Source organism: Microcaecilia unicolor, chromosome 6 (genome assembly GCF_901765095.1).
Source record: "Microcaecilia unicolor chromosome 6, aMicUni1.1, whole genome shotgun sequence".
NCBI lineage: Eukaryota > Metazoa > Chordata > Amphibia > Gymnophiona > Siphonopidae > Microcaecilia > Microcaecilia unicolor.
Genome location: NC_044036.1, coordinates 26,324,412 through 26,342,169, shown reverse-complemented (window position 1 = coordinate 26,342,169; position 17,758 = coordinate 26,324,412). Strand labels below are relative to the sequence as shown.

Below are 17,758 nucleotides of genomic sequence, written 5' to 3'. Positions count from 1 at the left end.
AGGCTGTGAAAATGTGGCTGTGCTCTTTATATGATCAGCCACAGGATGTTCCTCACTGCCAGTCAACCCTTGAGAAAATAGTGCCTGTTCCCACACTCTCCTGCATCAAACTGAGCGCTGGGCAGCCCGAAGACCCCAGCATATACGGATGCCGAGCAGAAACCGAAGACGTGCTGTCACAGATTGTTTCCTCCACATCTCACAGGATTCCTGGCTTGAACATACTGCAATGCCCTGATGCCATCCAGCAGGTCCCACAGCAGGAACACCGCTCAACTGCTTCCACAGGAGTTGCTGTTCACATCAACTGTCACCAGTGCAGCATGTGTCCCAAGAAGTGAGTCAGGTTCCTTCCCCTGAACCAAGTAGAACTTGCAGCCATCCATACAGTTCTGAGTCAAACTTTAGTCAGATTCACCACTGCCTGCTACTCTCTCCCCAAGCTCACAGTCTCCACAAGTCTTACCACAGATGAGAAAGAATCAAGACTGATATTCTGTCCCATGCTCTCCAACAAACTTCTTTCTAGAAAACCTTTTTCATTTTCTTTTTCTTTCTTTTTATGCTGTTGTGCTGATAAACTCCACAGGAAATAGGATAGAGATGAAAGGAGGGAAGAAGTAAATTTGCAGGGTACCACAGACAGGTATCTGAATTCCTCCAAATATGACTCTGCAGACTCATGCCACCCGTAAAGCTCAACTAGGGACCAGCTGACCAACTGGACCAGGAGGAAACTCAGAACCAGAAGCTGAAAAGTGTGTCAATCTACCTGCTGGAGAGAGAAAATAATGAGGAGTTGAAATGGATGCAGAGAGAGATATTTCTCAGTTCAATTTTCAGTTCTCTATCTCCACCTGCTGCTTGACAGACACAACTATCCCACAGGTTTGAGACGGACAACAGGTAGCAATTAAAATCGCAGTCCCTCGGCCTCAACGCAGTTTGAGAGAAGTTTTCCCTAAGACAGGTAGTGGAGGAAAGGCGAATAGAGGGTCTGTTCCCCAGTCTAGCAAGAAGGCATCCGGGCAGCATGGCTGAGAGCATTTATCCTGAAACAAAAGCAGGGAAGCTTGTCCTGAGACGTGAACAAATCTTTCACTTGGGTCCTCCACTGCTGGAATATTTGATGAACTACAGAGATGCAGAGAGGCCATTCGTGAGGTTGAAGGACTTTGCTCAATTTGTCTGCAACAGCATTCTGTTTGTGGGCAAGGTAAACAGCTCTTATACAAAGTTTCAAGTAAGCCGCCCAAATCCATGTCTGGATGGCTTGTCAACAGAGGTGGTAAGAACCCATTTCTCCTCATTTGTTCAGGTAATACACCTCAACCTAGTTGTGCATACGAGTACTACCTGATCAAGGATGTGGTCTTGGAAGGTTCCGAGGGCTTTCCAGGCAGCTCACGATTCCAGGAGGTTGATATGGTATAATTTCTCCCATAGGGACCAAGAACCCTGTGTGTGAAAACCGCCAAGCTGAGCACACCAATCTACCAATGAGGCATCCATGGTGAGGACCCTGTGATGCAGAGGGGGCGGAATCGGAAGACCCTGGGTGAGATTCTGGGACACCATCCACCACTGTAGAGAGTGGTGTAACTGTAGAGTGACTTGAGTACAGGCCAACAGTAATCCCATAGCTTTGGACCACTAAGAGGAGAGCATTCACTGAGGAATTCAGATGTGGAACTGAGCCAATGGTGTTACATGGACTGTTAAGGCCATGTGATCGAGTAGGCAGAGCATCCGATGAGCAGATACTTGGGTGGATTTGAACACCTGTGTGGAGAGATGTAGAATGTTCTTTGCTCTTGGTTGAAGAAGGAAGGCTCGGCCCTCAATAGTATCGAGGAGAGTCCCTATGAACTCTAAGGTCTGAACCGATTGAAGATGTGATTTGGAGTAATTGATCACAAACCCGAGTTCCAAGAGCTTGATGGCTGGTAGAACTTGTTTAAGTCTCATAGATTGAGAATTGGTTGTACTCCAGTTTTTTTGGTATGAGGAAATATTTGGAATAGAACCTTCAGGAATAGAACACTCCATCCCTGTACCAGTGGAGAAACTGGTTCTATTGCTTTCTGCTAGAGGAAGGCCAAGAGCTCCTCTCAAAGTAGTGTCATTTGGAGGGAGTTCAAACGAAACTCTCTTGGTGGATGATCAGGAGGTTTTTTTTTCCCCAACGCAGAGGGACAGTGATGCATGGTATATAGCACTCAACAGTCAGAGGTTATGAGACGCCACTTCTTTTGGAAGAGGATGAGTCTTCCTCCTACTGGTAGGTTGCTTGGCACGAACAACTGTACGGAGGCAATACGCTCTAGAAAGGAGTAAAAACAACATGCTGTTTAGACTGTGAAAGAATCTGGGGTTTTTGACCCCGTTTTTTTTGTTGTTGTTGTTACATTTGTACCCCGCGCTTTCCCACTAATGGCAGGCTCAATGCGGCTTACATGGGGCAATGGCGGGTTAAGTGCCAAACCCCCCTGTCATGCTCGATATCAATGCAGAACCAAAAAGGTTTTCACAATGGACTCTGTGGGCTTTAAGGGTCCTCCACTTGCATGCACAGGCAGAGACTATACTGTATGAACCAAATGCTCTGGACCCAAGCACTGAACACACCAGTTATGGGAGTCTGTGCCTGAAATGGACCTATTGCATTGACTACACTTCTTAAAGCCATTTGGCAACCTCGTTACCCTCATTGACAAGAACGGCCGATGAAAGGTCAAAATGCTCTATGGCCAGGAAGTTCGAGTAGTCGCGTACCTGAAAATGGTTGATGCTTCCCAGGCAAAAATGGTCTGGTCCAAAGACCAAAAACTGAAAAATAATTGAAAAATAAATGAATAAACTGAATTAGAAAAAAAATAAGAATATGAAGAAAAAATATCCTGAAAAAGGGAAGGCACCAAAAAAGCACAAGTCTGACGTGTTGAGAGATTTAAAAAACAAACTCTGATTAAAAACGATAGACTGCTACTCCAATGCTCAAACATCGAGTGGAAAGGCACCCATGCATTCACAGTGTGGACACTGCCTGAAAGATTTAAAGTGACAGTGCACTTGGCAAAGTCCACACTGAGCTCTGTGGATGTCGTCACCCACATGTGAAAATATTATGCCTGCTTGTCCTCAGAGAAAGTTTTCATTACCTTATCTTGCAAAGTTGTGAGTGCAGCTTGAGAGCTCCAACAAATGTTTTGAGGATGCGAGATTGGCAAAAGATTTTATAAACTTGTTTAATACTAGACCAGCGGACTCTGCATCATGAGGAATAAGCACTATAGTACCTTGGCAGGGAGATCTAATTTATTGTCTGGTGACCTTCAGCACTTCCATATGCATAGGAGATTCTAGTCATGGTCATTCACTTTAGGACTTTTAATAAAACAAGGACACCGACTGGCAATTATTGTGTTTAATTGCTGAGATATTATGCAGCATTCAATATCTTATTGCTTTTACCGGATATACTTTCATACAGAGCTACTTTCAGAGTTCTTTATAGTTTTGTTTCTGTTAAGTATTGTCTGGGGAGGGTCTGCATTTCCTCCTGATGTAGGGAGGGAAGGTCCCTTCTCAATTATTTGGAAGCTGGAATTCTGCCAAACATCAGAACTGATATAACAGATCCTTCTCAATATCCACCCCTCTGAGTACATGATCAATTGCATCTTAAAGACGTGTCTTGTATAATAATTGAAAACTGCAGATATTTTTCTTCTATTGTGCTCATGGAGTTATTTCCATAATTTTTACTGGCTCCATCCAGAGTACTTCTGGTTTTAATTTGTTTCTTTTTACTTTGGATTAACAGTCAATAGGTGCTATCTTTAGCACAGATATTGCTTTCTTATTGCACCATATCAGGTCATCTTAATATTTTTTTGTGTTTTTTTTTCTTAAGTTAATGAGGGTTGTACTCGACTGTTTCATGATTTACTGTTAAGGGGGGGGGAAGGGTACAATAAACGGGGCTGGTTGATTAACGAGCCATTTCTGGAGGGGATGTTTAGGAGTTGGGAGCTGAGATAGAGGGTTGGGGGTTGATTTGGATGGTGTAGCCATACTTAAACTTTCTCATTGCTTTATGTAAATGAAAGAGTTGGACAGACTACATAGTCTGGAATTCATAAGATTTGAAGGGATAAGGTTGGACTATTTAGCACTGGTTTTCAGAGGGAGGGTGTGGGCTGGGACACCTATCCCTCTGTTTTTTTTAATTATTAGATCTTACTCATGTTTTCCCCACAGGCTTATTTAGAGAATGGTTAAAATCATGTCCTGGAATGTAGGAGAGATTGCCTCACCCACTAAATGTAGTAAAATATTGCAAGTCTTAAATCAACATAAAGTTCAAGGGGCACTTCTTCAAGAAACACATTTAAACTCATGGGAACATCAAAAATTATGTCACAGATGGGTGGGAGACTATGAGGAGGGACCAACGAAGAACAGGAAAGCTGGAGTTATCTTTCTTTTTTGGAAAGGGTTGATACTGGAAAACATAAGAGCATTGTGCACTCACAGGGTAGATACATCATAACACATATTTATCTGAATCGCCAAACTTTGTTATTAGTAAATATATATGCCCAGGGCTTTTTTTGAGGGGGTACTTGGGGGTACTGGGTACCGGCACCTTTTCCATTGTCTGCTAAAATTGACCCATGGTCCTCTACACACCAATTCTGCCTTGTCATAGATTCTGATACTGATTGTAGGGGTCCTGGCTATTGTGGGGTGTGTCCCTCGGTGATCACCCCACCCCTGAAGGCTGGCCCAGCATTTGAATATCGGTACCTTTTTCGCTAGGAAAAATGCACTGTATATGCCCCAAATCAGCATGTCACATTATTTTTTAAAATACTTTTAGGTCATTTACAGACATTTCAGGGAATACCCATACTCAAGGGAGGAGACTTTAATAGCGTTTCCGACCCACTTCTAGATTGGTCTTCTTGACCATCAGTGGTATTCTTGGTTGATTACTCTAAGGGTGTTCCCTTATTATATGACACCCTAGAATTTCTAGACACATGGCAGTTTCTTCACCCCAACAGTAGAGATTTTACTCACTTTTCCAGAGCACATGGGTCAGAATCTAGACTAGATAATATCTTGATCTCTTCCTCTTTGGCCCCCATTAGCAGACAGCTGAAATTGGTCCAATGTGTGTCTACGACCATGTTCTGCTTTGCATGGAGATAGAGGGAGACAAGCAAGAGATTGAGAGGAAAAGATGGCATTTCTCTTGGGACTTATATTCTGATTCTAAATTTCACAAATACCTCCTAGGAAAGTGGGAAGATTATTTACTGTAATAAGCCAATATTTTTTAGGAAGCAGCTAAAGCTGTATTAAGGGGTGATATCTCATATACTTCCCATAAGGAAAAGTCTCATGAGGCTTAACTCAAAAGACAGGAGAAGAAATCAGAAGAGATAGACAAATTTATGGATTAATCTCCAACAGCATTAATAAGGCCTCTTAGGCTACCCTTAATCAGTAGGGTTGTCTGATTTGGATAGCATCATGTCTCTCTCTGGTCTAGTTACCTAAACTTGATGATTTTCAGAGAAATCTTCTTAATGCCCCTATATCGGTGGAAGAGGTGCAATACTTTATCATACAAAGTCCTTTACCATAAAACACCTAGAGTGGATGGTCTCTCCTCTGAATTTTATAAGATTCTATGCCCTGAAATTACTAATTGCTTGACAACAGTGTTTCTCTTATAGCCACAGGAATTATGCCTTCCTCTTTACATAAAGCCCCAATAGTGGACTTGTTGAAGCCAGGTAAAGATTCGCAACTGGCAGATTCATACAAACCAATCTCACTTATCAATTTTGAGGCTAAAGTTTTGCCAAAATACTGGCTAATAGGTTGGCCCAAATCTTACCTCACATAGTGGCTGAGCCTCAGGTGGGCTTCGTGCATTCTCGATAGATGGTGAAAAACTTGCAACAAATAATACCTTCTCTTGAGAAGGTGAGGCTTGGTGCGACACCTTCTCTGCTTATCAGTTTTGATGCAGAGAAGGCATTCAACAGAGATAATTGGCAGTTTATGTATGAGTATTACTAATCTATGGTCTTACAGGGTCCCTTCTGTCAGCGGTCCAGGCCTTATACTATTTCCCAATAAGTGAAATAGGAGTCAATGGGATATCCTCCAAGTCTTTTGAAATAACAAGAGGTACTAGACAAGGGTGCCCCCTCTCGCCCCTTTTTTGTCCTTATTCTGGACACCTTAATTAAAGACATCTTAGGAAACCCAGATGTTAGGAACATACAGGCTGAGAGGAAATCTTCAAGATACCTGCTTTTGTAGTCGACCCGGAACGGTCTTTACCAATATTATTGGAAAATATCACAGAGTTTGGAGATTTCTCTGGTTTCAAACTAAATCTAATTTAGAATTCCTGGAAATGCAGCACAATTATGTGTTGATACTTCCAGATTACACCAGATAAGTATTACAAAATTGATTACTAATACTAAACGCCTCCCCTACAGCAGTGGTTTGCAGCGCTTCCTTTGTCCTTAATGGGGAGGATTTGTTTATTCACTACAATTATTTTCCCTAAATGGCTGTATTTTTTCCAAACACTTCCCCTGTACCTGAAACAAAAATATATCAAAAATCTTTATAGACCAATGACTTCTTTCTGCTGGGGAGGAAAGAAATCAAAAATAAGTTCTCCAATTTAACAGGTAATTGCAAACAGGGTGGTTTGGGTATCGCAGATATTAAAATCTATATGGCTTGCTTACTTACGCATCTAGGTGACTGGCTTTGTAATACAGAGGATTACACCCCAATGCAAATGTAAAAAGTATTATGTCACCCCTGGCATTTAAATTAAATATTACATGCCAAAACTAAGTTACTGCCATATTATTCATAATCTAGTGCTATAGTACAGCCACTCTAGATTTTGGGCCTTCGGCCCAAGCTGCACTAATCTTTTACTTTTAAATGGGAATGCAGATTTGCAAGCCAAGTCTAGATAATCCTCAGATGGCAAGATGGATTCACCAAGGTTTCGTTGTTATTTAAAACCATTTTTTCTTTTTCTTTTTTATTACCGGATGGAAAAATGTAAGACCGCTTAATCTCATTAGGTACAAATCCAGATTTGGCAATATCTAATAGTATGCAAACCTCACATTACATTCAGTCTCTAAATAGTTCTTTTCTAAGGGGGTCTTTTACTAAAGCTTAGAGCAAGTTATCTGCAGCAGGGCCCATTATATTCCTATGGGCCCTGCTGCAGATAACTCGAGCTAAGCTTTAGTAAAAGACCCCCTAAGTTTTAATGTGAATTTTAAATTTCAAGAGCTATTTGACATGCCCTCCGATTTCTGTTTCTTTATTCCATAAAATATTGTTGGCTTGTAGACCCCAGCGAGACTGAACTGCTCTGGCAATCCACTGGAGTGAAGACTTACACCATCCTGCAGGTGCCAGAGATCTGTTGAGATTGATTAGAACCATACCTTCCCGGGTGGGAAGCACACAATTACGAGTGTGCCAGTGAAAGGCCCTTTTAAGAGCTTACATTTTCCAGTCTAGATTATATTGGATGGAAAGAACAGAGTTGCTGATATGTCTGAAACGCTCTAGAGAATCCAATACTTTGTTTTCATGCTTTTTGGGGATGTGTGAAGCTCTGTCCATTTTGGAAGTCCCTAGGAAGATATCTAGAATATATTCTTCTGCAAAACATTACATTTACTCCTGGGGGTCTCCTTTTAGGTCAGGCCACTACTTTGGGATTAAGAGATAAGGGTAGCCAAGTCTTGGTAACAAAGGCTTGCATTTTCGAGAAAACATGCATATGACAAAACTGGACATAAGGGAATGTCCCATCACGTTGGCACTGGAGTAACACGTTATATGACCTACCAACAACAACAACAACAAAAAATGAGGTCCAGCTCTTAACTGTGTTATAAGTGATCTCATATTATTTCAAGCTTACAATGTACCTGAATTTCCCCAGTCAACATGGAGTTTCCCTTTAAAAATCAACTTATAGGCCCCTGGATGTAAAGATCCTCAACTACCAAATAAAGCAGTTAGACCAAGAAAATGTGGTAGAAAGATACAAAAATATTTCCCATTATACTGGATGCCACAGGCATAATCAAAAGCAATTTCCAAGCACACCTTGATAGACTGAAGGCCTCTGTGTTCTCATGTTCATCCTTCAGCTCCTCTGAGTTTTCTTTGGGCAAACTTCAATATCGATTAAAGGGGCAGCTTCTTTCGCTCGGCATTATTATTGATAATCACCTCTCATTTAAACCTCATATTTCCAGAGCAGCTCAAAAATGTTTCTTCTCCCTTTGGAAGATTAGGGCTCTTAAACCATATCTTCAGCCCAGAGCCTTAAAGACTCTTATTCATGTAATTGTTCTTAATAAGCTGGACTGTTGTAACGCCCTGTTGATAGATGTCCCTCTGTGTTCTCTTAGACGCTTTTAACACCAGGTTGAAACTGATTTATAATGCAAAAAAGTAGAATCACGTTACATCACTTCTCTACAACCAGCACTGGTTACATATTCAATATCGTATACATTTTAAAATTCTATTGCTTACCCATAAAGCGTTTTTTTTTTTCAGGTGTCCTGACTTATTTAAATTCTTTTCCTTAGCAACCCCAACGTTCTTTATGCTCTTCGTGCACCTTGTGATATCCTCTTTGAGAAAATTAGCTTTGCCTATCTCCCGTGATTCTGCCTTTTGTTGCGTAGCTCCAACCTTACGGAACATGCTCCCTTTAGAAATTCACTTGGAATCTTCTCTGACTAAATTTAAAAATTCTCTTGAAGACCTGGCTCTTTATCTGTGCATTTGCAGATTAATTCTCTTTTTCTTTTCAATCCCTACTGTTACCTCATGTGTTCTGCCACTGATCGTCTTAGGTTTGACTTTCTTGTTTTACTTCGCTCCCCTTCCTTCTTGGCTCTTGTTATGGTTTGTCTTGGTTTTTATTTGTTTTTATTTCTGAATATTTTTATATCCTGCAGCTCTCATTGATTTTTTTTTTGAATGGCAGTATATTAAATATGTGTAAATAAATAAATAAATAAATAAATAAATAAATAAATTGGCTATACATCCTATGAATTCCAGAACAATGCCAGTATGAGCAGTGAGTGCTAGCAGTCAATTTGAGAGACTGAGATCATAAACTACACACCCTGGCTTAGGAGTAAGGTTCATTATTGTCATGCAGACACTACCCCAAGTGAAATCGTTGTGTCCAAAATCAAAAGGAGTATAATGTTCTTTTTTTTTTAAATGGAACTGTTAACATTTGGATGCCTGCAAACTTATGAGAACAGCACAAGGTCAGAAGTAATGCAAATCATGTTTTCATTTAGAATGATGGATAAGGAATACTTCAATATAAAAATCAGTACTACTGTCTAGCTCTCCCCAACTAGGGAACAGAACAGACTGCTTAACAAAATTACTCTATCAAAAAAAAAAAAAAGTGCATCATCAAAACTAGTTTAAATGCCCAACTATGCCTATTCTAATATACCAACCAAAAATCCAATTGATGACCATAAAACACTGGTACCTTCATACAGACTTTTTTTATTTTTAAGGTAATTCACAGTGTCATTAAAATGAACAAAATCAAAAGCATATATTTTGGCCCAGAAATGCATTTTAAAACCACTGGTTGAAGATTTCCCTGCCCACTTTTTGATATTGGTGTAATAAACTTCATGCCCTAATGAAGTGGGAAACCTATGGTTCACGTCCATTTTCTAAACGTCAAAAGACTTTTTGGCCATTTGGACACCATATTTGCAGACTATTTCACCAGTGGCCCTTTCCGTTTATTTGGGCTTCAGATCATATTAAATATTTGGGAGTTTATATTCCTTGTAACGTGTCTAGGATTTATTCTATCGATGTGTGCCCGCTTTTAGATGACACCTTGGGGAAATTACATACCTGGAGGGCCTTTCCCTTAACTCTTTGGAGACGGATCCATTGCTGAAATGTTGCTTGCTCCTAAATGGCTGTATTATTTCAAATGTTGCCTGTATTTCTCAATGGGAAGGACGAGAGAACTCTCAATAGAGCTCTACAGAACTTCCTGTAGCGAGCTCGACGACCCCCACTTGTCGCTTCAGGTCCTACAGATCCCTAGAGCTCAGGGAGGTATGGGTCTCTCTGGAGACCCGACTTGTGCCACATATCCATTTTAGTACAGTGGTCCATACCAACAATGCCTTACCGACCGGAACTTTTACAATATACCCTTTTCTGAAGATGAGTCAACAAACCACTTTTCTGCAACAACTCCTTTTCTTTCCATTTGCCACAACCCAGTTTTTCCTCCAGAACAAAGCCAGAGCATCTTCACTTCTTAGGCATAGCTGGGTGTTGTGTACCTGTTCCATGTTCTCATGGATGAAGGTGTGAAGAACTCGTTTGAGAGTCTTCAGAATGAGTTTTCTACACCACTGAAGGATTATTTTGCTTACCTGCAGCTGAAGCATTAGGTGGGCATCCTTCTTTGGGCAGATCTTTCGGAGGATGTGCAGGAACTTCTGGCTGATGCAGTGTCCTTGGGAGTGCAGTTGAAAGTCCCATTAACATTTCACCATACATATTTGTTGGACTCTACAGAAGAATTAGACTATGCTCGTGTAGAAACGCAATGGACAAGAAATTTACAGGCGCAGTTTTCGGAGCAACAACTGAGGGATTTTATCCTGGGCATCAGCAAGCACATGATTAATGTTTCTCATCAGGAAACTTTGTATAAGTTCCCCTCTGCCTGTGCATATCTCCTTACAGTGAACAGGTCTCATCCTACAGGGACTCTGTCCTAAATGTTCTACACAGGAGGCTACTTTGGGGCACATGCTCTGGTATTGCCCAGTGGTTTTGCACTTTTGGACTCGTCTTCTTTATCACATTGGACAGATTTGGAACTACACTCCTCCACAGGGCCCTTTGTTGCTGTTTGGCACCTGCTCTTGGAGCGCCACCTTCCCTAAAGGATTTATCTCTCTCTTGTGTAAGGCGGTTCTACATGCTCTTCGGACCACTCTCACATTTTGGGTGGAACCAACTGATCCTTTTCTGTATCACTGGAGATCTTTAAATGATACTCAAATGTGTAACGGACCGCTTAGTACAGAAGAAGAGTGGGAAATGGACCAATGACTCCAGGAGAATGGGAGTTAAATTTAAAGAACCACTTTATTGAATGACTCGACACAGACACCTGTGTTTCGGCCAGAAGGCCTGCCTCAGGAGTCTAAAAACAATAGATATTTAAAAACATCAATTAAAAAAAAACAACAAATATAATCAAAGTAATATAATAAGAAAAACAAAATATATAGAAGAAACATAATATTGACAAAAATATATATAATATAAATATAAATAATTCAGAATGATAAGACAATATGGATTTGTATAATCTAAAAAAGAGATATGAAATGCAGTAAAAGGTACATATATATACACATATAATCACATGTCCATATGTGAAAACTCTATAAGATATAACAAATAGAAAGCAGAACATGCTTGCATATTATATTGCATTAGTGTGCACACATATAAATCTATGATTAAGACAAAGAAAGTCAGGAAAATATGTGTACATAAATATACATACATACACACAAATACATGCATGCACACATATATATAATACATGTATATGTATCTTTAAATCAAACTGAAAATTAAAAATTAAAAAATGGAAAGTTTAAACAAATATATATATATGTGTATACTAAGGGTATTTAATTATTAAAGAAGTTTAAAAAAAATATATATATATATATGTGGCCATATTCAAAGCCCATTTTCAGAGAGGGTATAAGATCAGTAATTACAGAAAGTATAGGATGCAGTGAGTATGTAAAAAGTAATGAGATCAGGTGTTTATATGAAAAAAATGTATATATATATAAAGACCGACCTTAGTGATCCTTGTATTCTCAAGTAGGAACTTGAGGGCGAATAGTCTATGCAGAAAAATAGAATAGAAAAGAAAGAGAAAACGACATTACTCCACCTCGGGTTATAACAGAAATATATTGTACTTTAAAGATGTGTCCACGAAATCTATAGAGCAGAAAAAATATGTATGGTGTTTAGACCAAGAATATGTGTCCAAAGGACTTTACATTGTAAATCAGGAAATATAAGGGAGAAAAATGTATACGGTGTTAATCGGGTACGTAGGGCAGAAAAGTATACACAGTGTTGGCACTGTACTGTGTTGGTGATTTAATAAGAGAAGGTATGCGCAGTACTGCAAATGAACAGTGCTTGTACCTTCTCACGGCGTTCACGGTACAAACGGAACAGCCAAATGAGATCGCAAAATCAGTAACTATAACCAACTTCAAGCTAAACAATAAGCACAATAAAAGTATGCACAGTAAAAGTTTGCGAAAAAAATTAATATATATATATAGGCACTACCATATGCCCCTCTGAATGTCTTCCGTAGGCGAAAAAAATTAGTATGCACAATAAAAGTTTGCGAAAAAAAATAAATATATATATATAGGCACTATCATATGTCTTCCGTAGGCGACAAGAAAAATATTTACAGTTATTCATATCGCCCCGAGTATCTTGCATAAGCTAACAAAAAGAAATCGTATTTACCTTGAGAAAGACCTTTGTAGTATTCTGTTGGCGCAGCGTCTCGATATGACTGTGTGAAAAAAATATACTATAAACTATAAATGCTGTGTTTGGCGCCAAAAAAAAAGGGGGGGGGGGGGGGAAGAAAAGGAAGACGTATTACGTAAGTGCGCTTTTGGGTGAGTCATGATCATGTAGGTGCGCTATTGGATGAGTCATGATCATGTGATATTTGATGTGATAGATTGACAGAGAAGATACTCAATCAGGGCGTCCAAGAAGCAGAGGATTGGTGTATAGGTAAACCAATAGTGAGTGTAACAGAAAAAGGACGTAAAAATGACGTGTCGAATAAACGAACATTGTCACAAGGGAAAGGAGTAACATCATTGACGAACGATGTATCTTATCGTAGAGGAACGCTATAAATGTTAAATGACACAATAGATAAATAAGATTTGAAAACAAAACCGAGATTAAAGCTATGTCAATTAAAAGAGCAAAGTGCTCTGAATTTGTAAGGGTAAAAGGTATATTGGGGGAAATATAGATTAGAATAATTGAAGAGCAAAGTTTCTATGTGTTTGAGAAAAAGGGGGGTTGGATCAATAAAAAAAGAAGTGCTAATGTAAATATTGAGTGTGAATGTATATGTATATGAACATATATAATAAAAATAAATCTACTGATATTAAAAAGGATACATATACCTATTTATCCCCACATCTGCATGCATAAAGACATGGATTAATATATTTGTAATAAAAAAATTTTTTAAATAAATAATAAAAATAATGATCTAGACAAAATACATATATATATTTGCGGAATGAATTTACAAAAAACATTATGTCATCAACATATATACATACAAAAAGTGCAAAATAATGCGGATACATATATGTATATATATATATATACATACATGCATGCACAAAAACATACACGTACATACATATAAAATGCATCAGTATAAAATATTTAATGGTCTATTTTAATCTTGAGAAATGAATAAATAAATAAAAAAGACATGAAAAAATAACTTCTCTATTGGTGGGATGCTTTTATGCACATCATACCTGAATATTATGGAGGTGAGAGAATTATTATAGAATTTTATAAATAGACGAAGAGATCCAATTCACTATTGAGTCCTTCAGGCGCAAGGGTTTTCAATTCAAAAATCAATTTTTGTTCCTCTCTCAGAAGTTGAGCATCTATATTTCCACCTCTCTTGTTGATTTGTAAAGTTCTAAAGACCAGGAACTTAAGATCAGAAATATCATGGTTGGCAGTAAGCCAATGGGAGACTAATGGAGCACTTTCAATTTTTCTATTGATACAACTACGATGTTCTATCAGTCTTGTTTTTATTGCTCTAACGGTCTTTCCAATGTATAGCTTGAGGCACGGGCATTGTATAACGGACCGCTTACAAATACGAGATTTGCTCATGCCACTGGCCAACAATTTCAAAATGTCTGAGAACTGTTTTGGGGGACTTTGACAGCCAGCGCTCGTAGCGTTTTGATAAATTTCTGTAAGAAAGGTCTTTGGGTGGCTGCATCGTGTGTGTATAGGCACTTAGGAAGGGAGGGGAGGGAGTTGGGAATTTTGGTTACTACATTGTGGAAAGATGGCTTCTGTTTTTAATGATGTTCTTGTGCACTTTGTATCTTATTTTGATGTCAAATATGATTTAAACAAACGTATTAAGTTGTCTTTGTGACATTTCTAATTTTAGGCAGTGGCTTGTTTATAAAACATTGTTTTCATATTAAGTAGGCTTTCTTAATCTGTATGTTGTCAGGTTGGACATCTTAGTTTATCTCACATGATCACATTTTAATGGTTTCTCTTGCATGTGAACTTTTCTCTGTGCTGTAAGTTTCTTTTTTTCTTATGAGGTTCTTTTCTCACTTTCAGCACATCCATTTATTCTCTGGTCTATGATATTGTTGGACAACTGACTTATCTTCTCGATGAACTTGAATTCAATTATATTTTGGTGCTCAATGAAACACGAGATTGTGATAGAACTCTTCCAAAGTATCAACACTTTTAAATGGTCTCCCTCCTTTAGCAAGTCTGAGATTATACAAGTTTTGAACAGTGTTTAGGACTTACTTCTTGTCCAATACGTGTATTCTGTCCTCTACCTTACCACAGAGGAATTCAAAGGTGTACACCACAAAATTCTCACCTTCGTTTTGTTCAAACTCATCTAAGACCTTGTCCAGGTTGTAGGCTTCCTCTTGGAAATAGTTCTCCATTGGTTAGGAAACGCTCAGTTTCGTGTCTCAACCTGCCAAGCAGAAATCAGCATTATTGAGGCATCATTCAAATTCTTGTCAGTAGTAGTCTGTGAATCTTCACCAAGGTAAACTCTTATTAATTTACAAGCTTTAAAGCAACATTAATAGAAAAACCATATCTATACCCATGCTTTTCAAAAGTCCACAGTAGCAATTTCAACAGTTTATGAGGCAGGATCATAGCAAAATGCTGTCATTTTCTACCCTCACACAGCAAAAGACCAATGAGAGAAGCGAGGTCATCTCTCCTTGCCCCCCCCCTAACACTCCCATCAAGTCACTTCCTTTCCTTACTATAGGTATGGCAGATCAGCAACCAGGAGCAGCAGACACAGTGGCAGGCCAGAAACAGCTGAGAAAGAAGTGATGAATCAGCAACAGCATCCACATCAAAACATGCATGATGGGTCAGCAGCACCAGCCTGCGCAGGCACAGATCAGCAACACTGCATCAGGCAGGAAATGAATAAAAATAAGGGATAAGAAAGAAGAGAAACAGAAGGTGACTGAGGTCTGCCTGGAAGGAGAAGGAGAGAAAGAAAGGTGGATGAGTTGGGGGGGTGGGGGGGGAGGGTTCAACTGTTAGGCTTAGAGTCTGGCTGGTAGGGAGGTGACCAGCCAAGCAGGGGGAAGGAAGCAGGGCTTGATGGAACTTAAGTCTGTCCCAGTATGGCGATGCTTATTTTCTTATATAAACGGAGAGCTGGGAGGAACACTACTCCATGTCAACGACTTGAGCCGACATACACTGTGACCCTGCAGCAGCTCCATCATCTTGTACTGACAGGAGCGTCCCAAGTGGCAATCGTGCCCTGTGCAATACATCCGTTAGCACCCTTGACCCGCCCACTGTTCCACAGCCACTGCAGGGGAACAATTCTGTCGTCGTCCCGCTCCGTTTCCCTTGCACCCTGTGAGGCTGCACTGCCCACACAATCCTCAGGATAGCCCCGTCCACAAGAGGAAGGGATGGAATCACCACAGGTACGGTTCTAGGCACAGTAACTTTTCTGCAGGCTCTCCTTAATAATACTTATAGCCCCTGCTTCAAGGTGAGGAGGAGGTATGGCAGAAAAAAGGAAGCTTTGCTAGCCATTGCAGCAGTGATGTGGAAGAGGAAAAACCACTACAATAGCAATTGCAGTAGGATAAAGGGTTACATGCAGGTATAAAAGTTATTCCAGAAGACTCTAAACTTCAGCACTGAGGTATTGTTAGCATTATCAGCTACAGAAAAACAGGTATAGTAGTAGTTTACTTTGATATCTCAACAAACTTTGATTCTATTTTGCATTCTTATTTTGTTGGAATATTTACATCGTATTACAAGGCTGAACACAACATGTACAGTCGGCCAGGAAGATATCATGGTATCCCTTAGTTTGAGGAGTACCTCAGGGACTGGCACTATCAGCCATGCACCTTTTATGTTATATGTTTTGAAGACTGAATGTATCATATCTATATTATGCTGGTGTGATGTTATTTCTTCCAGTTGAACATGTATGTATTCAGCCATTTTGTCTGTGGTGCAGTGGTTAGATGCCAATGGGTATAAAGGTTAAAGTTAGCAAAAATAGAAGTAATGGCAATTAATCCATGATCAGCAACAGAATGACCAAGTGAGTATGAAATTGGACACCCATTCTATTACAGTGAAATCTGAGTTAATTCTTTGGGAGTAATGAATGATGACTAATAAGCCTATACAGAGGTCGTATAATTTGAGTTTGTTGTGGAGGACTCATCCATATAGCAATATGTAGATTTTAGGATTATATTGCACCATTTAGTTTAGTACCTATGAATTACTGCAACATTGTGTATTCAGGACAACCAGTATGCAGATACAAGCTCTACAGATGATATAAAATTCATTCCGCTGCCTGGTTGATGGCTGGAACTGGAATCCATGATCATATTTCTCCCACATTTCATTTACACTGGCTACCAACTGAGTTGTATGTCAGAATCAAGGCAACATTATTTATGGACTATTGTTTCCTCTGGTAGTAGAAGTAAAGCTTTATCAGTCTAAAAGATCATTGTGTTAAGATGGCAACCTAGCAGAGGTATTAACTTTGCAGATTGCATGACAGGTGAGAACATGTGGGAAGATATATTCAATAGCAGTAGAGTACTAGAATAAATCACCTGAAGTGGTATGGGCTGAAAGGAAAGGAAACAGTGTGGTTTATACAAGAAGCTGAATGCCTTATTTTCATCACCTTTTGATGAAAGGGTGAGGTAAAGATGTTTTACTGCTGATGTGGGTGTATTTGTGTATTGTAATGTGTCAGCGTCTATATTATTATTTCTTATGATTACCTGCAAGCAACATTTATGATTTGATCGCAGAGTAATTTCTGCATCTGTAGTGGAGTAAACCAAGCTTCTGAAATGTGCTCAACAGGTTATGTGTAAAAAGATTGCAATCAAAGTTCATTTACAAATTATATCTGCCTCAGAAAGACTGAAAGTATTAGTTTTATATTCATTATAAAATGCAAAACCACTTCCATAAGCCAAGTTCTGAACCTCATTCTTAAGACAGTTTATGTTGAGCATGACCTCAAACTCTCAAATGTACTACTAATACTAACACCAAAACTCATATCACACCAAAAAAAGATTCTTTTTAGAGTTCATAGAAAGTTATGCATATGCATGTATTTGGAAACTGTTTTAATCAGATCTGCTGCTACCAGAATTATGGGAAATATTTCCATATCTATTTTCTTGGTACTTGAGGATCTTCTCTCTCCACACGATGT

General features: G+C 39.2%; 1 protein-coding gene across 3 annotated transcripts in view; it reads right to left on the bottom strand.

Annotated features, from left to right (window-relative positions):
* ZFYVE9 (zinc finger FYVE-type containing 9) overlaps window positions 1–17,758 on the bottom strand; it is a 170,941-nt gene that overhangs the window by 116,549 nt on the left and 36,634 nt on the right. For all 3 annotated transcript variants that reach the window (XM_030206156.1, XM_030206155.1, XM_030206157.1), the window contains exon 2: window positions 14,873–14,974. In XM_030206156.1, coding sequence (XP_030062016.1) covers window positions 14,873–14,942 — 70 coding nt within the window. In that variant the 5' untranslated portion in view covers window positions 14,943–14,974. The remainder of the gene's footprint in view (window positions 1–14,872; window positions 14,975–17,758) is intronic.